General features: G+C 33.0%; 1 protein-coding gene across 1 annotated transcript; it reads right to left on the bottom strand.

The window, feature by feature from the left end:
• Positions 1-13,678: 13,678 nt before the first annotated feature.
• Positions 13,679-16,683, bottom strand: LOC114296129 (sulfoquinovosyl transferase SQD2-like). Its single transcript, XM_082875842.1, has 8 exons — positions 16,304-16,683; positions 16,124-16,207; positions 15,875-15,962; positions 15,709-15,786; positions 15,508-15,564; positions 15,101-15,256; positions 14,209-14,257; positions 13,679-14,089 (listed from the first exon to the last, which is right to left on the bottom strand). The coding sequence occupies exons 1-7, from the start codon at positions 16,317-16,319 to the stop codon at positions 14,251-14,253; spliced, it is 486 nt and encodes a 161-aa protein (XP_082731968.1). The 5' UTR covers positions 16,320-16,683; the 3' UTR covers positions 13,679-14,089; positions 14,209-14,250.
• Positions 16,684-25,438: the final 8,755 nt, after the last annotated feature.

Raw genomic sequence — 25,438 nt, 5'->3', positions numbered from 1 at the left:
CTTCAGCCGAGATATTATCTCGGCCAAGAAAAGGTGGACAGGATAAGGTAAGGTCGAGCTAACTAGTCCGGTTAGGCTTGCAGTAAGGATGATACACTACAACTGAGGAAAAGTGTAGTGACTGAGCAAGAAGACATTGGAAGAAAACTTTTTTCATTCATTGGAAGGTGATTACAAGAGGTGGGTGTATAGCTCGGTTACATTTCATAAAACAAAGGAAAAACAAGCAAAAAAACAAGAAAAAAAACTTCCTGGTCAAGCAAACAGGTTGTGAAGGTTAGTGTTTAGGTCACCCCCGACTTTGCCACTAGGCAGGCCGGTTCCAGTATCAACTTCGTGGGTTAGATCGGTCACAGGCACTCCGTCAATCATGCTTGGCACGGTTTGGCTAAACAGATCCACCCGAGCTGGCAGTGAAGACAGGCGATTGAGGTTAGTGTTGGCGGGAGGAGCATTAACTGGGTCAGGGGTCTCCTCTTCCTTCTCTCACTCTTGAAGGAACTTCTGTTGGACTGTGTTTGGATAGTTCGTCATATAGCTCGGTATGAAGTGAGGGGAGGGTTCAAATTTTTTTTGAAGTCATGCCTTTGACCGAGCTTATCAGCCGGAGCCTTCTAGTCACATTTGAAGGAAATATCTTTGGCTGCTTTGCACTGCTGGATGTAGGTTTCTTCTCCCTTCTTGTAACCCCGGTCCTTAGTCCTCCGTCTTCTTCTTCTACTCCTGGATCTCAACGTTCTTTTTCTTTTCCAGTTTGGTGAGCTCACGCAAATAGCGGTCTTTTTTCTCGAGTAAGGCTTTTTGCTTGTTAGCCTCGGCCAGTCGCTTATTTTCAGCAACCACCTCGGCTAGTTTTGTCTTTGCCTCGTTCAGCTCGGCCGCCTTGGTGTTTAAATCAGCCACCGCCAACCGCGTTGTCTTTCGCAGTTCAAGTACACGTTTGTGCGCTACATGGTTTTTTTGTAGGGCTTGTGGTTTAAATGAAGAGATGTTAGGCTGCAAATCGAGCAAATAAGTAGACTTAACATAGAAGTGGAGGACTTACTAGCACCATGGACTTCGAAGCCAACCGAATGGCCTTTAGTTCGATCAAGTGGTCGTGGTGCTCCATGTCAACTGGCAGGCAGATGCTTTTTGAAAGGTTAAACGTGAGCATGTGGTCCTTCTCAGTAACCACTAAATCCTTGGTGGACACAGCGTGGTTTTTGTAGGATATTGCTATTCAAAAGGGCTTGCTTGGCCAGAATGGGCAGGCTCTGGGTTCGGCAGCACAGGATCAGGAAGCACGATCTCTTCCTCATCTACTAAATGTTGCGATTTGTTTGATGAAGTACGCGTGTGCTTGTTCTGCCGAGACGTGGTTGCCCTGGTGGTTGGAAGGGCGACCACTGTCTCGCGCGGTTGACCCGAGGGAGCTTGTTTGGTTTGGACTTTGGCAGAGGATGATTCGGTGATAAATGCTCGCACGACCCTCCTTTTGGCCATGTCTTGCTCTTTTGCGAGGGGAATTAGGTTGATCTAAGGCAAGTTGGGATTCGGTTCGAGAAAAGACTCAAGCAGGAAGTCTGTGACTCTGCTTTTTCTCTTGCCACTGTAGCGATACGTCGGTACTACTCCTAAAAGCTCGGTCTAGTCGCGGTGGCGATACCGTAAGGAAGCTCGTAGTACGGCTTGGTTAGCGCAGGCGTAGTCTGTTTTCAACCGGTTCAGATCTACAAAAAAGAACCCAAGTATTAGCACGGCTGAGGAACGGTACAAATTTTTAGAACAACCGAACTATGCTCACTAGGGCTTCATTTATTCCAGTTGATGTTGTAGCTTGGTATTTGGGCCTCCTGATCCTCAAAATTACCAAAGACTTAGAGAAAATCGTCGTTGTTCAGATCCTTGTTTGGCGTGTGCTTCACGATTTTCTCTCGGCCTTTTCTGATGCGTAGGTAATAGACCCAACCATCGTCATTTTGGTTGAGCGAGTATTGATGAAATAGCTCGGCCAATCCAAGACTGAGACGGCAATTTAGCTCGGTGGTTCCATTTATTATTCTGTATGTGTTTGTGGATAATTGGGTGGGATACAATCTGGTTTGCCTAAGAAACTCACAGATGAGGGGCTGGACAGGGAATTGAAGCCCTGCTTCTACAATGGATATAAGGGTAAAAAAGACAAAGCCCGGTTTGCCCCAAGGCGTGGTGTCCAGTTTGGCTAGCTCGAATTATACGTCGTTAGGGATGTTGTATTCCCTTCAGAACTCGGCTATGGCACCAGGCGAACTCACGAGGAATCGGTATTTGCCCACATGTGTGTCCTTAGGATGTTTATAAAAATCTGCTCAGTTGTTTAGCCCGGTGTTATGTTGAATGGTGTGCTTGGATAAAACCTAGTCAAAGTTTGCACAGTGAAGAACATAGAATGTGTTATGGCCAGTGACCGGGCTAAGGCATTAGTGTAAATTAGTTTGCTCGGCTAAGAATTTTAGCACGGTCATGTTTAGATTATGTTTTCCTAGTTCGGTGAAACACATCTAAATAAGCACAAACAAGTTTGTAGCTCGGTTTTAGGACGATTTTGGATTAGAACCAAAATTCTTGTAGGATTTCAGTTCCAAGTAGGGGGCAGTTTTCCCTAAGGTGTGAAGCTTGTGGGAGCTAAATGCAGTTCTGAGTTCGTTTTTATACGTAACAAATGCAAATGTTACAAATACTATTACAGTATCATCAATGGGTTTACAGTCCAAGAACATGGAGAGTTATATAGAGTGCATGGAAGAGCAGGAGACTTACCAATTTTTGAGTGGAGAAAGCGACGCTGATAAGTGAAAGGAGTTCCAACAACAATGCTTGGGGCACGATTTGATGACGACAATGATACCAGGGCTTGAAGAACTCAAAAATGCAGGATTAGAGTATTGGTCGTAAGGATTTTTTGAGCTTGAAGATGAACAATAAACGGTGATTGTTCAAAATAAGGGGGATGTGTTTATAAATAGAGGCAAAACGGTGGCCTTTTCAAATTTTTTGTTAAGTGTGAGATGGCTGTCGCAGTACAGAGAGGCAATGGGCGCATGCCATGTGTCCCAGTAAAGACACCATGTCAGTTACATGGGACGACAGGCTGTACGATCGGCGTGGTTCTTAAAGACCGAGCTACCTACTGATGGACACGTTTTTAGCTCAATGGGGTTGAATATTTTGCCTCGGTTAGGATATTTTAGCTTGGTTGGGTTGATTATTTTGGTTTGGTTGGTTTGAATATTTTAGCATGGCTTGAGGATAATAATCCTAATCATGCTTCGCAGATGGAATTAAGGGGCAATTGAGAGGGTAATTTATGTATAAATTAGGCTGAGCTAAAGTCCATCTGTTAGAATGGACTGAGCTAGGTACAATCTCTTGGTCATTGGGCCACGTTATGGGCTGAGGCAAGAAATAGAGTAGCTTGGTCCTAGGTCAGGCAAATATTCGGCCAAAACTTGGACCGAGTTGACTATATGTGGTCTAGGAGGGATTGAGGTGTGATCGAGGCAGAGGACCGAACTTGGTCCAGCTCAGTAGGGCGTCATTTTCGTTGTCCAATACTCAGAGCAGGGCTACTTTGAGTTCGGTTGACCATGCTACCAGCCTAAGTAAAAGTGTTACAACCATTTCACTTGGTTGGCAGTGAGTAAGGTGTTATCAGAATAGATATTATCCTTGGGAGTGTGATTCCTAGGAGGACTCTTCTAAAGAGAGTTAAAGTCCTACTAGGATTGTGCCAAGTGGAATCTATAAAAGCTCATAAAGTCCTACTAAGATTGTGCCAAGTGAAATCCATAAAAGCTCATGACAGGTCTTATGTACAAGTAACACAAATCTTTACTTTCAAATACACAGAACTTTTGTGTTTCTTGTCTACATTGCTGACGTAGGCATCAGAGAGATTTCCGGCATACCCTCACTAGCTAGCTTACGTTTGTGTTTTTAAGTAATAAAGTAATGACGTTCAAAGGAGTACAAATTTGATCAACAGAATTATACGAGAAGATTATTTCGTACTCGTACAAATAAAAATGTGATTTGTTCAAATTACTATCTCTATGACTAAGAAGGAATCTCTTGGTATTGGGCAAAAGAAAAATCCAAAATTTGTTATAAAGTCAATGAGCCAAATGAAAATAAAATAAAAGATAAAAGAATAATTTTATTACATATTGTAAAATTTAATATGATAAATGCAAGAAACGCATTCTCTATTTTACTGTTGATTTGTTATTGCTGTTATTATAATAAATAAAGTTAATTAATAATTTATTTTCAAAAAATTAAGTAATCTCAGAGGTGTTGGTGTATTTTTGTTGAATGTGAAGAATGTCTCTGTATTTTTATACAAAATGAAAGAATATTTGTGATTTATATATTACTAGCCTATCACCCGTGCTATGCACGGGATAATTATAGATATTTAAATTTGTTTTAGATTTTTTTAATATATAAATTATGTTTTTTAAGATTTTTTTATAAAAATAATTTAACAATCTTATCACTAAGCATAGTGTATGGGAGAAGTTGAAAAGGGTATTACAGTAACTATGCATGAGTTGTATCTATAATTATTTGTATGAGGGGATTTTAAATGCTGATTAGGAGATTTTGACTACATCAATAAATGCAGGCATGTGGAAAGACATGTAAATTGGAAAAAGTTAATAAATGCTGACCAGGAGATTATGGCCAAATCAATAAATGTTGAGGTTTCTTTTTTTATTTTATTTTAAATGTCTTCTTTTTTTTCCTGTTTTATATTATATTAAAATTTAATATTTTGATAATAATCATATGTGTTGGACTTTTTAAGAAATTAAATGTCTTTTTTTTATTATATTATATTAAAGTTTAATATTTTGATAATAATCATATGTGTTGAATTTTTTAAGAAATTTTTTATGTTAGTTCTTAATGCATTAAAATGTTATTATGAGGGATAATAATCATATGTGTTGGGACTTTTCAAGGAATTCATGTATTGAATTTCAAAACTTTTTTTATGCTTATTCTTAATGCATTAAAGTGTTATTATGAAGGTAAGACTTGGGGGTTGGTAGAAATTAATAAATGCAAAGATTTTTTTTTTTTAAAATCAAAAAATCAGGAAATTTAGATTGGGAGATTGGAGCTCCCACAAGACTTGGGGTTAAAAACCCCCTTTTGCTTAATATATAGTATAGATATGAAAAATACTTAGGAGTACTAAAAAGTGATCACTAGAGGGAGCACTAATGATGTGATAGTGGGTCCTGCCCACTTTCTATGCCTTGTTTTTATTTTTTTACTTGTTTTTTACCATTCTCAATGCATTAGTGCTATTAATTGTGTATTTTTTAATGATCTAAATCATTGTTGTATATCATATTATTAGTCCCATCATCATCAACATGGTGATCACATCTGGTGATACGTGATGTTTGGACATAGAACAAACCAGCCTGTTTGGTTTGTGTTTTAAACAAAAAAAAATTGAAGGGGAGTTTAGAAATTTTTTTGATTTATTTGGTTGTATATTTTGAAAATAGTTTTAGAGTTTGGGAGTTTTAAATAATTTGATATATTGTTGTAATTGAATGTGTGTGTGAGACAAAGTGATTGAGAAAAAAAGAGAAGAGAAGAGAAGAAAAGTGATTGATTGATGAATAGGAGAGATAAAGTAATTGAACTTTTTTTTAAAAAAAAAATTTGAACCAAAAAAAATTTTATAATTTTTTTTCAAAAATTATATCTTCAGATACAACCAAAGAAGCCCAACTCTACCGTGCAATACCACATCGGGCATTCATAATTTAATGCTAAAAGTTATTTGTACTAAGTTTAACGGGTGATATATATATATACATATGTTAAAAAAATACTTAAAAATTTCAAAATTTCTACTAAATATCTTACATGAATATAGACCTACATGTGAGACATTTATAAAATATTTAATAAAAATTTTAATATTCCCAACATTACTCATATTTTTTTAACACGTATGGCACGTAGGATTAGCACGTATGCTATGAGTTGGGGCTCTTAACCACTCCTACTCCTACTCCCATTTTTGCAGTTTGTGCCCACTCCCGACCCGACCATCATGGGCTCTCTCTCACTCCCATCCAAACTCGCAAATATAATTTACATCCCAACTCTATTCAATCCGTAACACAGCAAAAAAATTTAACAATAATATTAAAATTTAGGGCTAATTTGACATAGTCTAAAAAAGATAAAAAAATAAAAAATTTATTAAAAAAAGTTAAAAAATTATCACTATTTATTAAAAAAAATTAAAAAATCAATTTTCTAAACAAAAGTACAACTTTGGTTTGAGTTTTGTGCAGCCGTTGTGTTGCGTTTGTTGACAAAAATGAAATGATTGGGTGTAATTTTAGATGGTTGTTGTTCGGCCCGTGGGGGCCATCACGGGTTCCGTTTTGATAATCTAAACCGTTTAATATGTAGAACTCGTCGAGTACTATACGTCTGTAAAAAATTACATTAATCGGATATCGATAACTGCATGATCAAATCAGTTATGTACAACAAATGGATGGTGTTATAATTAACGATTGAAAAAAAATAAATCTGATCAAATAGCTATCGATATCCAATCAGCGTGATTTTTTTATAGACATATAGTACTCGACAAGTTCTACACATTGAACGGTTCAAATTATCAAAATGGGACCTGTGATGACCCCTACGGGCTGAACAAAACCATCCAGTGCAATGCCCAAAAAATAGCTAATAATTTCTTACCCCCATTTCGCTGGTGCAGATTGTACGGCTGTGGCCCACACCTCTCCAATCTTCTGCTACACACTTCTTTATACAATTTTTTAATATATATTTTTTCATAAAAAGTCAAAAAAATTAACCAAAACATCTATATTTTTTTCCTCAATTTTTTAGTCTAAAAAGACAAAAAGAACACTTATTTACCCGAAACAATCCCTTAATATTTGAAACAAGAACATACTACTTATAATTAAAAAAATATACACATTGTACTATATAACATAATAAAAAATCAATAGATATTATATATATATATTCTATAAAAATTTAACAATATATTATACGTATATTACATATATATGTAATATTATTATTATATTTGCGGGTCAAGTAGGGTTCAAATAAAAAAATACTCTCTCTCGCGCCACCCCGACCCAACCCCAATTGGATTTTTTTAAAAGTTTTCCCAACTCCGACTCTATCCTATTCAACCACCCCTAAACCCATCCCATTAGGGTCGATGGGAGTCGGGAACCGGCAGACCTATATTTTGCAATCCCTAGTGATATCTCTATCATGTTTGTTTTCTGAATAAATTTTTTTTGAATATTTTTTTAAAAAATAAAATTAGTTTGATAAAAATATATTTTAAAATATTAAAAATTATTTTTATTATATAAAAATGATAAGTGTTTTTTATTTTTTACAAAATTAAATTGATTTTTTTTTAAAAAAAAAATTTAAAAATCAAACCAAGAATGAGTTGAAATGAGTACTCATGAAACATGTCTGTTGTGTTTCAAGTTTGTGTCAAATTTTACCTTGATATTTGGTTTTTAATTTGAACAATGTTACAATTGCCGATTTGAAAGTTTTGATTATTCCATTTAAATTAGTGTATATTTTTTTCTGTGCGCTTTTTCATATGACTCACACATGTCAAAAAATTGTGATTTAAACATGAAATTGAACTTAAAAGTTGTAGTTTACTGGAAACCAAAGTGAAGTATAGAATAAATTACAAAAATAAAAATAAAAATTATTTACCCGCTCGACTGGCACAATGTTGCAAAGAACATTCATAAAAAGGGAATTTTTTTATGAAAGTAATCTAAAAATGAAATATGTGAATTATATTTATTTTGAATGTGGTTCACATCACTTCAAATTTAAATCAATTGGAGGAGACCAGTGGTTGTGACAAAAAATTTAAGAGAAATTTAGTCAAAATTCTTCTATTGGACTATTGTTTGGTGAAAAGGACATTTTAATTTATTTTGATTCTTAAACCCCTTAAAGAGAAAACACATAATTGAGTAAGGATAAAGTAAAATATTTTTTTTCTTAGATAATATTACCAGAGTAACATGTTACTCTGAAACAGGGTAACATACTACAGTCGAACAGAGTAACATGTTACTGTTACTGTTTATATCAATTTCAACGGTAATAATATATTTTTAAAAAGAATTTTATAGTCAACATAGATCTTATTTGATAGATCTTAATGGAGAATTCTAAAAATACTAATTTTATTAAAAATTGACATCTACATCAAAACTTATATTATTTTAAAGTTTAATATTTTGATAATAATGGTATATGTTGGACTTTTCAAGAAATTTTTTTTGTACTTAATACATTAAAATTTTATAATGAGAAGGTTTTGACCAAATCTCTCTACATTTAATTTAAATGGGCACTATAGTAAATAAGATTTTTAAATTTCCAAATTGGTTTAAAAATTTGAAGGAAAGAATTTAAAATGGAAAGAGTCAGAAACATTTTAATAGTAGTTTTTTTTGGGTAAATTATAAATATACTCATTAATATTTGATTAAAATATGAATCGTCTCCTGTAGTTTTGGAAATTACATTCCACCACCTAAGATTTCTAATTTTATAATAAATCGCTCATTTTATTAATAAATTATCAAGTCAATTAACAGGTTTTAATGATGTTAGAAATACGTTTCAATTAATAATTTAGGTAATTTATTATTGTATAGAAAAGCAATTATGAATTTAATTTTTTTAGTTAATTTTGTTAAATAAAAAATACTAATAAGGATGTATTTGTAATTTTTTAAATCACAGAGAATAATCTGTACTTTAAGCAGACCTCAAGGGGTGTATTTGTAATTTATCCTTTTATTTTATTTTATTTATTTTATTTTATATATATATATATATATTAGATAGGTTAAAAAGAGAGGCAACATTTTAATAGTAGTTAATGAATTTGTTTCATAATACGGTAACTAATTTAAAAGGTCTAATTTTCAATGTAAAAGCTATACAATTTTTTTTTTTTTAATCTCGAAACCAATGTGAGTGTTTGGTTTGAATTTTTTGGATTAAGTTTTTTGAAAATTTTAATTTTATATTTTTCATATTTTTTTAAAAAATTTTAGTGAATATTTTTAAAATGTTAAGCATTTTTTTTATGTTTTTAAATGTATCTTACTTAGATGTATCTAAAAATTAAAAAATTTGTAAAAACATATTTTTAAAAAATAATAAATACATAAAATATGAAAAATATACTGAATTCTCATTTTTTTTTTATTTTTGGTATTTAGTAAATTTTTAAAAGATTTTTTTACAAAAATTATATTTTTTATGTGTATTTATGTTAGGTGTGTCTAAAAATTAAAAAAAAAAATTGCTTAAAATATTAAAAAAATTCAGTAAAAAAAAATACGAAAAATCAAAAAGTAAAATTTTTAAAAAAAGTGTTTTTGGAAAACCAAAAACAACCAAACTTAACAATAAATTGTATAAATATATCACTTTTGAAGGCAGCCTAGAGGAGTCTACAGACGGTAAATGTGATATTTTTATAATTGACAAGATCAAAATGTACAAATTCATTGATAAAAATAATAAATACAGAGCTGCTAGGTAGCTCGAAAACTAATTGGCCCGAATGGCTCGATTTTCCCAAACGACCACGATTTGACTTTTTTTTCTTTCCCTCTTGCTTCATCTTCTTTCTTCCACTGGGCAATCTAAAAAATTAAAGAAGAAGAAGAAGAGCCCCAAAAAATCAAACAGTAACAAAATCTGAGAAAAAATCAAAATCAAAATCTAAAATCAAAACCAATTGGTTTTTTTCCCCTCTTTGCTTCCTCTTCTTCCTTCCCCTTGGGCAATCTGAAAAATTAGCGGAGGAAGAAGAAGAAGAAGAAGAGCCCAAAAAAATCAAACCTAAAATCTAAATCTAAATCTAAAATCAAAATCAATTTCAACAGAAAAATCAGCAGAACAAAAAAAGAAAGAAGAAGAAAAATAGCACTAATTTCAGCAAAAAAAAAAAACAGCCCAATTTCAGCACAAAAACGGCCCCAATTTCATCACCAAAAAGCGCCAATTTCAGCATCAAAACAACACCAAAACAGCAGCAAAACAGTAGCAATTTGGCAAAAACAAGACCAAAACATTAATTTCTTCTCCTCCTCTCCTCCTTCTCTTTCTCCCTTCCTCCTTTATTTCGTCTCTTCCTCTACTATTTCTCTATCTCTCTGTTTTGGTTCAACTTTTGAGTGGAAGGGATTAAAGGAAAAGAAAAAAAAGTCAAAATGTAGTCGTTTCAGAAAATCGAGCCATTCGGGACAATGGCTTTCGAGCTACAACGCATTTTCCTAATAAATAATACTCATTAATTATTAAGAGATCTCGGTATAAAAGAAGGAGAGATATTTTCTAGTTACCAACTTAACAGTGAGAAGGACGATGTCGTTTTGCTTCATGATTGTCGGCTTTTTGCAGTTTGAATTTAACGTGTGGTTACCAGCATTTAAAAATAAAATTAGAAATAAAACATTATTATATCCAATAAGAGTACATGCTTGAGACACCTATTTTAAATTGCAAAAACATTGTACCTATTTGGTAGAGTTGTGAGTAAGTGATTCTAAATTATAACTTAACAGGTTATAGATTATAACTTTAAACATAAGGAGTTTTCTTAAGTGTGCAAGTGCACACCATGTGCCACTTACACAAAAAGTGTAAGTGTAAGGTGTAAGTATAAGTATAAGGTGTAAGTGTAAGGTGTAAGTGTAAGGTGTAAGGTGTAAGTGGGTTGCACATGGTGTGCAACCTCAAAAAAGGTGTAAGTGTAAGGTTTAATTTTTTACAAAAAGTGTAAGTGTAAGGTGTAAGTGTAAGGTATAAGGTGTAAGGTGTAAGTTGCACACCATAACCAAACCCTAAACATAAACTATTAACCTGTTTGGTACAGCTGTGAGATTATAAATTTAATCAGTAGAGTAGTGTTTGGTTGAATAAGCTGTAAAATAACTTTTCATTGTGTAATGTCTTTTTTACCCTTATAAGATATAAAAATTGTTATTTTTATTTTTTATTTTTTTAGTTTTAATTTTAAAAAATTTATTTCATTAATTGTGAAATAAATTGTGCAATTTATTTAATTTTGTTTAATTTATTAATTCATTACAATTAATATAAATTAATATTCATGTATTTTGTTTCATTTATATCAATAATTTTTTTCACTACAATTAATAATATAAAAATTGTTATTTTTTAATTTATTAATTCATTACAAAATATACCAATTAATATTTCTTTTCTTTTTTTTTCTTTTCTCTCCTCTTTCATCCGTATGCCGCCGGTGGTCCGCAATCCTAGCCACCGCCGTGATCTGGAATGGCAGAGAGGGAGAGACGACGACAGTTGATCACGATGACAGCGACTCTGGTTCAGATCGCAATGCGTAGGTTTGCCTTGAGGTGGCGATGATGTCGACTCTGGTTAGGGCTGTCAATTGCGAGCTAGGGTTGTCGATTGCGAGCTAGAGTTGATCGTCATTGCGATCGCGATGCTCGAGAGAACATCATCGATCATGATAAATGGCTTGTAGTGGTGACGGCGATAGTGCTAAGGTTTTGCTTCCTCTTCAGATTGTGATGAGAGAGACAGAGAAAGAGAGCGAAAAGAGAGATCGTGAAGAGAGAGAGAGAGAGAGAGAGAGAGAGAGAGAGAAGAGATTTGGTTTGTGATAGAGAGTGTACTCTGGTTTGTTTGCGGAAATTGCCTCGCGATCGCGACGAGACAGAAAGAGAGAGAAGAGAGATCGTGATGAGCATTAGGGACAAACTCATCTTCTCTGCTTTCCTCTTTTATCTTTTCCGGCATCATCGGAAATCGCCCCTCTCATTTTGTGAGAGGGAGAGAATAAGTGTGTTTTTGTTTGCATACCTGGTAGACTTGTAATAACTTGAAAGCGTGAAGGGCATTTAAGTCTTTTTATCCTTGACATTCAGCTTGCCGCTTATACTGAAAAAAATAAGCACCTTCTCCTCCACTCAACTAAAAAGCTCATTTTCCACTTATAAAAAGCTATAATCTACACCATTAAGTCAAACAAAACACACCAAAATAGCTTAAATTAAATTAAAAGCTGAAATAAGCTGAAAATAAACCCTACCAAACAGGGCTTTTGGGGGTGTTTGTTTGAATTCTTTGAGCCAATTTATAGCTTTTAGCTTTGGAAAAGCTATTTTAGACTGTTTGGTTAAACTTATTTCAAATAGTTTTTGATTCTAACAACTTATTTTTAACTCAAAAAAGCTGATTCTAAAAAGTTGCTCACCACTTACTTCTGATTATCAGTTTCTAATATGGACATGTTAATTTATGGTTATATTTTTAGATTTTTTTTTTATTTTTTTATTTTTTTTAAATAGAAAAAGACTCAAATGGACTGGAGATTATTATTATTATTTTTTATGAGAAATGCAGACAAGTAGTGAATAATATAAAATAAAAGTTAATTGAAAAAGTTATTTCACAGCTTATTTAACAAACACTACTCAGCAACTTAAATCTATAATCCAACAGTTACACCAAACAGATTAATAGCTTCTGATTAAAATTGTAATCTATAATTTGTTAAACTATAATTTATAATCTGTTTTAACAGTTACACCAAACGGGATCTTTATACAATTTCATGAGGGAAACAGTATTTACAAATTCATGGACAAGGGAGACAATATAATTGAAACCCAGGGCTGCTAATACAATTTTGGAAAATGAGTGAGAGCACTAATTAGTACCAACGCTAATGATGTGGCAGTGGGTCACCCACTGCCACAGTGTTGTTGTGTCTGTTTTTTTTTTTTTTTTAGTGGATGCCATATCATTAGTGGTTGCTTTAGAGCACCACTTTTAATTGTCTCTATCATTGCCCTACAATTTTAAGGGCCGTCAGTAAGGAACACAAAATATCAAATTATTTAAAATCTTAGGTCTTATTTGACAATATCACTTTTTAGTTTAGAAGTTAAAAAGTCATTAAAAAAAATAAAAAAACCAATAACTTATACTAAAAAGTCAATGATTTTCTTTTCTCTCTACTTTTTGCACATCTTTTCGTAAAAAATTAAAAAGTCATCTCAAACGTACTATTCTTTTTACATTATATTTTTAGCCAAAAAACTAAAAGTTATTAAAAAATCTATTTCTAAACGAGGGCTTTGTATATTTTTCATACATTTCAAGTACTTTTACACGTTTCAAAACATTTTATTACAATATATATATACTAGCGTATATCCGTACCTAAAGGCACGGTGTAAATAATATTAAGATTAAAATGTAGTTATAAAAATATATTTAACAGACTGTACTCTACAATTTCAAACAAATCAAATATAAAAAAATTAAATATCAAATAATGCACACAAATCAAAAGAAATAAAAAAAAAACTCTACTATCATTAAAACATTGCAAAATCAATAAAACATTGTGATCCATTGACAAAGATTAAGGGAATAGAACACATGAAGCAAAACCTACATTATAGTCTCCTTTCTATTTACATTACATTACAACAGATTCCCCCCCTCCCCCCCCCCCCAAAAAAAAAAGAGATTGAACAAAGAAAACCATACACAACGATTAAAAAAAAAAGACTGAAAATAATAAATTTCAAATTTTATCTTATATATCAAACAATTTATTTTTAGTTTAGTACTTAAATTTTGATCAAACAGCTTTTTAACTCAATAAATTTAACATTCAATTTTCAATACTTAATTTTTAATTTTCAACTTTATTAAACATTACCTAAGTCCAAACCTTATCATAAGACATAGAACTAAAGTCGGAAAATATAAGTAGAGTAATCTACCTAAAACTCTTATCTTTTATGTAGTAAGTTTGTATTTGTAAACTTGTTACAAATCTTTTATAGGTTAGGACAAATTACCGTGGGTAAAACTGATAGCTTGAACTGCCCTCAATTATGTATTCATTCGGTGAAAAGATGTTGCTATTGAGACTGGACCGACCGCAAGATTAAGCTTGAGTCTGCATAAAAACCCAATTCAAGTAAAATTAATACATTAAAGACTATCAAATCTTGTGAATTTAATAGTTTGATGAACTTAATTAGCAAGAAAAATAGAGTAAGGGTGTTGAATACTCACAGAGGCCGACTATAGGTGGTAAATTCGCAAGCTTTGAATAACTTATTCCCTGCAGTGTGAGATAAAATCGACATGAGATCTAGAAAAAAGGTATAGATTTTCTTCTTTGCTATATATTTTTCTAGGATAGTATATGACCCGATATGTGACATAGAACAAATAATTTTCCTAGTCATTTAGTTGTGTTTCTGTTTGTAGTTTTTTTGAAAAACGAAGACAATGAAAAATTCTAAAAATGGCCAACATTTTAATTTTTATGATTATATATACATATGAATACTCGAAAATAAGTACTTGTTTAGTTGTGTTTTCATTTTCTGTCATCTGTTTTTCATTTTTGGAAAAATACCCAAAAATGTGACATAAAACTGGATAAATATTTTCCTACATAGCCCTATTTGGTTATGCTTTTGTTTTCTTTGTTTTTCATGCTTTAAAAAAAAAGAAAAGAAGGGACAATGAAATGTTAAAATAAAAAATAAAATAAAAAGTGGCTTTTTTTCATTGATAAGCAAAAACCGGCTGCTATGAAGAATGAATAATGCCCCTGCTCTCATGAGTCATATCCCCAGTTTAAGGTGAATACACAATGAAATCTATTGAAAATTCATATGCCAAAGATTAATGTTTAGGTAAATTAGAAAGAAATAGGATTTCTGGTGCAATATCTTTGTATGGCTTAATAGATTGAGGTGTTTCTATAAATGTTAAAATAAAAAATAAAATAAAAAAGTGGTTTTTTTCATTGCTAAGAAAAAACGGTTTACAAAAATTCGAAAAATAATTCCTAAAAAGTGGGTTTTGTTCATTACAAAAATTTAATTAAATAAAAAACAGTTCACCAACCAACCTTTTTATATTTGTTCAAAAAACAAAACACCAACCTTTTTACCTGTTTTTTGAAAATGACATTATGTGTCCGAGTGTCTCTGATTCTGAAGGCATGACGAAAACATCTCCGCTAGCGTATGCTTGAGAGAGCTCTTCATCTCCTAACATCCCTGTGAATACGGCAGGCATGCCGGAGAACAGCTTTTCCAGAACCTCCCTGCCACGAAGAAATCATTCTAGATGAATAAATTTTGCCCATGGTTCTTACTTGAAAATAAATTCAGGCGATCATCATGGCCCAATTTGTGTATCATTGGATGTAAGCAAAAGTATAAAAATAAATAATTCATTTCATTAGACAGCGGTTTGTGGTTTTTAATAAAAAGAATCATTTTATACTATATTCTATAGAGATTGTTCCGGCAATGTTGACAAAACTAAACAACCAATAAGTCCTTAGAGAAATACCTGTATGGTCCATCTCCAATAAAAGCAATTCGTGCCTCTGGTATCTGGTCCATGACACTGTTCAATCATACATCCCAAATGTCAATGGTTACAACTTATAATAATTATGAAAAAAGCATTATTCCGTCAATATTTTGCAAGTAATATTTCCTAAATTGCAAAAGCAGAAAATACTTATCATTTGAAATAAAAGAGTAGTACCTTTTGAGTAAATCCAAACTCTTCTTAACTCCTAGTCGTCCAACATGGACTATCAATGGTCTCGCGGGCTCCCCATTGCTGATTAAAAAAAGAACAATAAATTAACATTTGGAGGAAACTTATATTACATGGCAATGAAATTTTAAGGATTGAAAGAAAGCCATACCTTAGCCTTATTCGCATTTCTTGAGAGCGATATTTGGGATGGAAGCTTTCGGAATCAACACCCTTATTCCAAAGACGAATCTTGTTACCTGAAAATAAACAAAGAATTAACATGGATATGAGCTGCTATTTTCAGAGAAACCTTTGAAAAAAATAAAATAAAAATTCAAGCAGAAGCATAAATGTCAAATTCTGTTATGTGATCAATGTGAAATTTCAGAGAGTTGTCTATTGGGCAATGTTCATTTACCTGCTGTTACGCTAGCTGCTTCAAGCTCCTTTGCAAGGGCAGCTGATGGAACCAGTGTAAGATCAGCTGCCCTATGAAGAAACTCTATTAAGAGAAGAACAAAACTTTCATTTATTAGTTCACAAACACGAAAAGTCAGAATCCATGTGAAATTGAGGCTAGGAACAAAAGTTCACGTACTTATGACCCACCACATAGGTTTGACCAGCCAACTAAAGGTGTATCTTGGTATGTATTTGCAAGTCAAAATAGGAATTGGGTTCAACCCTTGTGGGGTGGCAAGCACACTGTGCAATTCCCATAGATGATATGAAAAAAATTTATTGATACAAAGAAATTTTGTTTGATAAAATTTGATATGTATCAGCAGATTTTATTTTATAACAAATCAAATGTTGATCAGAAATAAAAACTACATAGAGATTAAAGAGTGAACTTCGAAAGATGACTAATTTTACAAACATAGTGTACATGAATTTACAGAGATACTGTGTTACTTCGCATCACAATCATGATCAATATTCCCATATAGAAAGCTCAAGAAATTTGGAGCCAAGAGTCTTTACCTTTGGTTTGAGAAGAGTGAGTAAAGTGATCGACTTGAGATAAAAAGAGAATGGAAGCGAGTAGTTCCGACAATGTAAGAACCAATCTCTTGTAAACTCCCAATTCCAAATTTAAATCTCCACCTATGTTTAGCTTTTTTGAAGTGGTAGCATGATATTAGAGTAAAACAATTATGTATCGCCTCCCCCATCCTCAAGAGACCAAAAAATAAAGAAAAAGATACAGAATTTCCATATTAGCAAGTGCTGAAATTAGATATGTAATTACGAAGAAAACAATCTCCAGAAATAGCAGTTAAGGATCTGCAATGTTGAAGCTGTCTTTGAAACTAAAAAGATTGAAGCCCGTTTTGAAATAATTGAACCAGATATTCTATAGTGGTATCTCTGCCAAAGTTCCGGAAGCAAAAGATACTCCTCATAAGTTGCAGCAAAGGTGTCACAACAATCATCTCGATGAGGAGATGCATTTAGTTAAGAAAGAAGGTTTGGCAAATTACATTGATTTGCCTACTGTTAAAGAAAAATTTAAACGACAGAGATCAAGAGTGCAGCGGCTTGCTTTAGGTGACAGTATTACTAAGCTTTTTCATAAGAAAGTGGCTTCTCATATGATGAGTAACAAAATTCTCAACATTTCTAATGAGCAAGGCAACAGATTGGTGGAATGTAAAGCTATCAAGGAGAAAGTTGTTAGATTCTAAAAATACGCTGGAAAATAGTATCAATCTATAAACAAATAAAATCTAGTACATAGTCACCACATAAAATGAAAAGAGTGATCTTACCTGGAGAGCAGGAGTTTCGGGAGCGAGGGTATGGAAGAAGAAGAACAGGACTGGAGAGCAGCAGAGGGAAAATTAGAAATTGAAAATTAAGTTTATGAAGATTTGTATGTTGGCAAATGTCTTTATTTGAAACACACAAAATTTATATGATACAAATGGAAGTGAAGCCGAAGAGAAGGAAAATATACCCAGTTAAATAGACATTAGACAAAAAAATAACACATTAATAACCAATTGGTGTTTATTTTCGCAATTCAAACTTAATGCAATCGCGCATGAATAGCCTTACCTTGGAGTTGGTTGCAATAGCCTGTATTAAGGTTGTGAATTAAATTTCTTAGTGGTATTAATTAATTAATTGTATTTCTATATTGATGGCTAACATATTTTGAATACAAAATAAGAACCTAACATATTATAAGTTTGGAAAAAAATAAAGAGGTGCAAAGATTAATCCCGAGATTGTTTTTTTGAATATGTAGAGCAGATTGAATATGTAGAGCAGATTGTTTGGCTAACATATTGAACCAGATATTCTATAACGGGCTTCAACTTTGGCTAACATATTCACCTTTTTTTGAATATCTAGAGCAGATTTTTTGAATACAAAAATAAAGCAGATTTTAAAATAAGGCAGATTGTTTGAATACAAAATAAAAAAATCAAACTTTGAATATTTTCATAATATTCCTTTAAACCATGGTTGCTATATCCACCAAAACTATTCCTTTAACATAACCTATGACCACCAAAACATTCAACTAAGAAGTATTCCTTTAACATAACATAATTTGTTTACATAATTCTGAAGATTAATCCTGTTTATCACTCTGTTTATCATAACATAACATAATCTATTTCTTTGTGGTTTGTTTATATAAACATTCAGAAAATTAATCCCAAAATAATTCTAAAGATTAATCACTCTGTGTATCACTCTATTTATGTTAAAGGAATAGTGTTGGTTGTCATAATATTCAGAAAATTTATATAAACATTCAACTAAGAAGTTTTAAACCATGGAGACAAAATAAAAATAGAGCAGATTGTTTGAATAACCTGAAACCAACATTTGAATAACCTGTTCACAGCCCGATAGAGAGAACGCAGAACAACCCAAGAAATCGCGAGAAAGTGACAGAAAATAGCAGAAAAATAGGGATCTGATAAACGACCTCAGAACTCAGAACTCAGAAATTAACAGTATATCAATTGAAAGATATAGAGACAGAAATATTACCTTGCACAGATAGAAGACTCAGGTTTGGTGTAACTCTGAAGTAGCTCTACCGAAGAGCTCCAATCGAGGTTCAGAAAGGTATCGCGGTTCTTAATCGGAAACCCGGGTTGCAGAAGGGTAGAGGGAGAGGCATCGGGTGGAGGGGGAGAGGCAGCGAGCGGGCAAAAGGGTGGGGGAGAGGGAGAGAGGCAGCGAGCGGAAGGGTGGGGGGAGAGGGGGAAAGGCAGAGATCGGGTGAGAGAGAAGGAGAAAGATAAAGAAGAGGAACAAAGAGGGAGATAGAGATAAGGAGGGAGTGGGAGAAGACATGCAACAGAGAAGAGATAAAGATGGAATGGAGAGGAGACGTGGGTAGGTGGGAGAGAGCACCGAGTGTTTGGGCGGGAATTGAAGCAAAATCTCAACCATTGATGTGTATCCCAATTGATTTGAGCCCTTAAAATGAAATGTATCTCACATACATTTTATACATTTTCAAAAACCTTCCTCCCTTATTATATAGATAGTAGTTTAATTTTTTTCTTTTCACATTTGTGGGGCTTAATTATTCTATAGGCAAAAGGAATTAATTATCTAGAGACTTTAAAATGGAAATGGCTCAGTGAACTCGTTTGGCATACAAAAACAATAAATAAAGGAATAAATAAACTCAACAACCATACCTGATCACTTGCTTCTCTAAAGTATTTGTTTAACCAATTTTACTTGATCACTTGCTCTCTAAAGTGTTTGAGACAACTATATGGAGGTTAGTGGACAAAGCTGTAGTGGTACATTGGCAGTGAAAAGAGTAGTGAGTTCTACATGGATAACAGAATGCTTTAGACATGGAACAAACATGCATTATGGTCCTAAAATTTTCCATAAACTACAGACTACCTCAAGATGCATTATGGTTCAACAAAAATTTTGTTTTTTTTTCTTTTCAAAGAGTAGGGAGTGAATTCACAGGAAGAAAAAAAATTCTTAAACGAAGACATGGAACTCAATACACCAATTTATAGAAAATTCAACCAAGCACTTCAACCAAATTCAGAAAACACCAACTTTACCAGCGCTTCAACTATGCCCTCAAAAAATCATACACATACAAAAAATTATACCTGAAAGAAGTCAGCAAACCCTATACCAACACTTCAAACTGCAAAATTATGAAATTGAACAAAGAAAATCAGCGAACTTGATACCAAACTTGAACATGCGAACTAAATTACTCAATTACTCAAAGGGAGAAAGGGAGAAAAAGAGAAATCAAATTACCTTTGAACAGCGGTACAACGATGGTGTGGTTGTGGCTGGAACAAAGAAATCTATGAAAGGAGAGCCAAATTTCACAGCAAAATCATGAAATTGAACAAAGACATGAACAAATGTCAGCAATCTTAATACCAAACTCGATAGTTTCCTAAATGAAGACATGAAACTCAATACAGCAAATAAACTCAAAATTCAGAATCCAAATTCATAAAATTTATAGAAACAGAGCATTTCAACTAAGCCCTCAACTTCATAGTAAAACAATGCAACCCCAAAATAGCAAAACAGCAAAATCATGAAATTGAACAGCGGTACCAAATTCGAATAGCAAAATCATGAAACTCGACGATTATGAAATTACCTTTGAACAGCGGTACAGCGATGATGTGGTTGTGGCTGGAATAAGGAAATCTGGGAAAAGAGAGCCAAATTTCACAGGAAAATCATGAAATTGAACAAAGACATGAACAAAAAAATTCATACACATACAAATGTCAGTGATCTTGATACCAAACCTGACGTTTTCCTAAATGAAGATATGAAACTAAATACACCGAATAAACTCCAAATTCAGAAAATTATAGAAATAGAGCACTTCAACTAACCTCTCAACTTCAACTAAACCCTCAACTTCATAGTAAAACAACAAAATCATGAAATTGAACAGCGGTACCAAATTTGAACAGCAAAATCATGAAAAAAATTATAATAACAAATAAACTGTAAAAAAATCCCGCAATAATAATAATAATAATAATAATAATAATAATAATAATAAATTAGATGAAACAAAAAAAATTGGAGATTTACTATTTCACAACAATCCAAATCCAACAATTAAAAAAAAAAACAAAAACTTCAAATTTGAATGAAAAATATAGTAAAATATTCATTCTACAATATAAATGCTCTGAAAGTTAGAAAATACTAATAATATAGTAAAATATTCATTCTGCATCAAATTATAGTAGGCTAGTAGCTAAATGTAATATATGGTTTCTTTCATGTAACTTCAGTGCATAATCACAAAAAAGCATGCTACAATACTTAGACTACATCCAATAAAGGTGTCTAATATTGTCCAGAACTATGTAAACTTTTCTTCTTCTTCTTCTTCTTCTTCTTCTTTTTTATTTTTTATTTTTTATTTTATTTTAATAACTGAGAACGAATCCTAGCAGGGCCCTTTGAAACAAATCAATTCTGTGAAGATTCTATTCACTAACCCTTTCAATGGTGCTACAAATTCCCATTTCTGAGGTTTAGAGATATGCATGGATAAGGATGCTAAACAAATCATTTTTTCCCATTACAACCAGTTCCGTGAAACAAATCAAATAGCTTGCTAATCAAACACACCTAGGCCAACAAATCAAACAGCTAGGCCAACAACCAGTTTGCAAAATTAGATAGAGAGCTTGCTAATCAAATCAAACAGCTTGATTAGCAAACAAACACACCTAGGCCATTTTTGTAATGGGAAAAAATCAAACAGCTTGAAAGAGATATACTGGATATGATTCCCTCTCACCTAGCAAACTAAAAATGATTGTAATGGGAAAAAATGATTTGTTTAGGGAAAAAGGGATTGTAAACAAACACACCTAGGCCAACGACCAGTTAACAGAAGCTGTTTGATTAGCAAGCCAAAAAATAGAGAGAAAAAATGACCTGTAAACAAATGACCTGTAAACAACACCCTAAAATAAGTTGAAACAATCAAGCACAAAAGCCTTGAACGTGATAGTTGGGCAGCAATACAATATGAAAAACATATCAATGCCCGATATTCGCTAACAAAAACACTTCTTCAACCCATTTGATCAGCATTGATCATAACATTAATCTTATAATCATAAACTTTCAGCTAAAATTGTGTCATATATATATATATATATTAACGCTCTAGCCTAATGTAATATAGAGAAGGAAAAAAAAGGTATAGAATTGTATTTCAAAATTCAAACTGAAATAAAAGGAATAAATGTTTTAGAAGAAACCATAACTCCCATTGTCGAAAATTTGAAACATCAAATCAAAAAAAAAAAAAAACAATCAAAATCAGAACCAATCTGGAGCAACACAAAATTGACAACAATGATGTAACAAAAACAGAGGGCAAGATCGATGAATAGCTGTAATCCAGATACAAAATTAAACAAACCCAGATCACAAAATCATCAAAGAAAACATAGAATCAAAGAACAGAGAGAGAATTGATGATTTACCCTTCTTCCTTTCATGAGCATCGTTGGCTCTTTTGGAATGAATGAGGCCATCAGAGAGATACCCAATATCGAGAACGCTATGTTCGCCATTGCATGCAATCAAATTGCCAGTGCTCTTGCTCTTCCCGATTGATTCATCTTCTTTCTGTGTCAAAATAGTAACCCCTAAAAGCTTCAAACACCCTTTCCTATTTCCATTGAGAAGGAGGGTTGCGGAGGACTGGAGAGGCAGACACAGCCCGACAGAGAGAGAAGGGGAGAGGCAGAAATCTTACCTTGCAAGCCGAGTTCGAGAGGCAGAAGGAGTTGCTGTCGGTGGAGATCGGAGGAGAGAGAAGATCTGAGATCTGAGATCTGGGAGGGAGAAAAGATGAAGAGTTGTTGTCGGTGGAGTTCGAAGGCAGCGCAAAGGTGGAAGCGGAGCGGCAGTGGATAGGAGGAGGAGGGAGAGGAAGAGAGAGAGATCTCTGAGGAGAGAGAGATTGACACCTGAGAAGTCTGAGAGAGAGAGAGAGAGAGAAGTGCAAATAATGTTTGGGTTTGTCGTGGGTGGGTGGGACGCTGCAGAGAGAGGCAGAAAGGGATTGTTTTGGGCGGAAATGCGAAAATATCACAAAGCATCTCAACCTTTAATGAATAAAAACAAATTATCTCAGCCGTCCAGATTAAATGTATCTCGCAGACATTAGTATATATTTTCAAAAACCACCTTCTCTTCTTATATAGACATATATTTGGAAATAGTGAGAGCTTCTCAACCATGGCACTAGGGTTTGCACGTGCTTGTTCAGCTTTGTCTCTCATCACTTCGTCATTTGCCTCTGAAATGTGCATTCGCAATCGATGGGGGTACACTCACTGTAAATCACTTCAATTTCTTTGTTCTTTGTTCTGTAATTTCATTTTGTTATGGTTTTTTTTTTTTATTTTTATCAATTCAATCGTGTTAATCCATTGGATTGTATGCACTTACTCTTTACGAGACTTCATTATGATTCGCTGGTCAAATTTACTATTAAAGAATAATTTAACAAAAAATATTTTTTTTTGAATATATATCACATTATTTAGGAGTTGTTTGTGATGACCTAAATTAGTGCACTTTTTGTTTTTTTACGAAAAGATGTATAAAAAAGTAAAGAGGTGATGTGATAAAAAAAAGATAAAAAGATGGATTATTTTGTAGTAACCAAACTTGCCTTTACTAGTGTTCGCTTTGTTAGAAACTAATATGAGATCAACTTGAAATTAATGTAAATAAATAGAATTTAAATATATTTTAAAATTCAAAAAAAAACTTGAACAACATAAAATGACAAACAAATTAAATCTTATGATACTTTTTAAAAATTTTGGGTTAGCTTTTTTAATGAAAATTATGCAGATGACCATCACATGCCAAATTTGTAGGGTCAAAAAACTTGAACATATCTTTACCTGTTTAGTTTTAATTTTATTATTACGTTTAAATGATCGTATATTTTTTTGTTCTTGTTTTTTTGTTTTGTTGCAATATTTATTTATTTAGTTATAGGACTAACATGTGTTAAAACATCCAATTTGAAGGGAAAGACTAAATTAAAATATGAAATTAAATCTAAAATTTAAAATTTGAAATAATAATGATCAAAGTGAAATTTTGATCAAATTATAATAATAAAAAATTTAATTTATCCATTCAAATGAAATAATGGCCCCGTTGGTAGAGCTGTGGGAAAGTGATTATAAGTTATAGCCTAACAGCTTATAGCTTATAACTGTGAACATAAGCTGATTTTTGACTTATAAATTAAGTTTCTTCTCCCTCACTCAAAGAATAAGTTGATTTTTGACTTACAAAAAGCTATAAGCTGTATTGTTAAGCTGAATCAAACATATCAAAATAGCTTAAATTAAGCTAAAAGCTGAAATAAACTGAAAAAAACCCTACCAAACAGGGCCAATATCACAAAGAACATTCCAACACATCTCCCAAAAAAAAAGAAAAAAAAAGAAAAGTGATTTGAAAATGAACTGTGCAAATTAGATTATGGCTTTATTTATCATAATTTAAAAAAGTTAAAAAGTCATTATTATATTTAAGTCACGTCATCTTATTTAAGTTATATTATCTCTTTATCATATTACTTTAAACTTATCTCATATTTTATAAAAAGTCAAGAAGTATACTTATTTAAATCATTTCAAACCACTCTTGTATTTTATTAATTATTGAAGATTCAGATGTAGTATGTGATATAATTCTCTAATTTTGAAATTTTAATTAAAATCTAATAATATAAAAGAGAATAAAAATATTAAAATACATAAAATCAAGTGAAATCTACTCTCATTAAAGCCCGTTAGAATTCTTCTATTAGAACTCCGAATGATTTTTCATAGAAGAAACAACTTGATTACAATCAACAAACGTGAATGGGGGAAAACTACAAGAATGAAGTTTTGATGGACAGCCACTGCAGAAGCACATCTTATCATGGGCCCAACCATGGGAAAATCGCAGATGTAAGAACCATGGCATCCAAACTTCTCATAGTAATTCTTGCAGTCTCCATCAAACTCACAGATGAAATTAATGGGCTTCAACCACTGCAAGAGGGGAAAATTATATAAACACATTATATTCCTTTATGATAGGCTAAAAGAATTATTTGAAGGCCTTTTAGGGACCAAAAAAGTGAAAGCTTATGTTGATATGAGCACTTGACGGGCGTGTGTGAGGTAGGTAAAAGTTGGAGACCAATTTATTTAGTTGCTAAAGGTTGAACAGACCAAATAAAATCATCCTCTTGCGTGTCTCTACAATCGATCTCAGCTTCAATTGATGTTCAGCTTTAATCCTCATACTAGAATTGATTTTCACCTCATATCAGAATGGATCTTTTTACTGATCTTCAGCTTTGAGAGAGAGATTTCTTAATCTGGCTCCGGACCGTGGTAATGACCGGGCTAAAATTGGGCCGAGCATGTTCTGGGCCGAGCTGGGCTGGGCCAATCCAAGGGGAGTTCGCTCGGTTAGAGTCCAGGTCCGATTTGGCCAGGATAACTTCTCTGCCAGCCGGGTTCGCGTTGTTTTGCTCGTTAAGATCGGTGTGTAAGATCCTCCGCAGACTGGCCCAACCGAGCAAGAGCATGGTTCGCATTGTTTGCTCGTTCAGATCGACATGCAAGATCCTCCGCAGATCGGCCCAACCGAGCAAGAGCTCGATCATAATGAAGGGCTGCTAAGCTTGGTT

Source organism: Camellia sinensis, chromosome 6, assembly GCF_055761805.1.
Source record: "Camellia sinensis isolate YWXY chromosome 6, ASM5576180v1, whole genome shotgun sequence".
Taxonomy (NCBI): Eukaryota; Viridiplantae; Streptophyta; class Magnoliopsida; order Ericales; family Theaceae; genus Camellia; species Camellia sinensis.
Note: the sequence above shows the minus strand (reverse complement) of the source record. Positions and strands in the feature narration are given on the sequence as shown.

What these genes read in the sequence shown, in the direction of transcription:
- LOC114296129 (XM_082875842.1), bottom strand. An exon ending in AGCAGCTAGCGTAACAGCAG is followed by an intron (nt 15,963 to 16,123) that starts GTAAATGAACAT and finishes GTTTATTTTCAG; the next exon opens with GTAACAAGATTCGTCTTTGG. An exon ending in AGTTTGGATTTACTCAAAAG is followed by an intron (nt 15,565 to 15,708) that starts GTACTACTCTTT and finishes ATGATTGAACAG; the next exon opens with TGTCATGGACCAGATACCAG.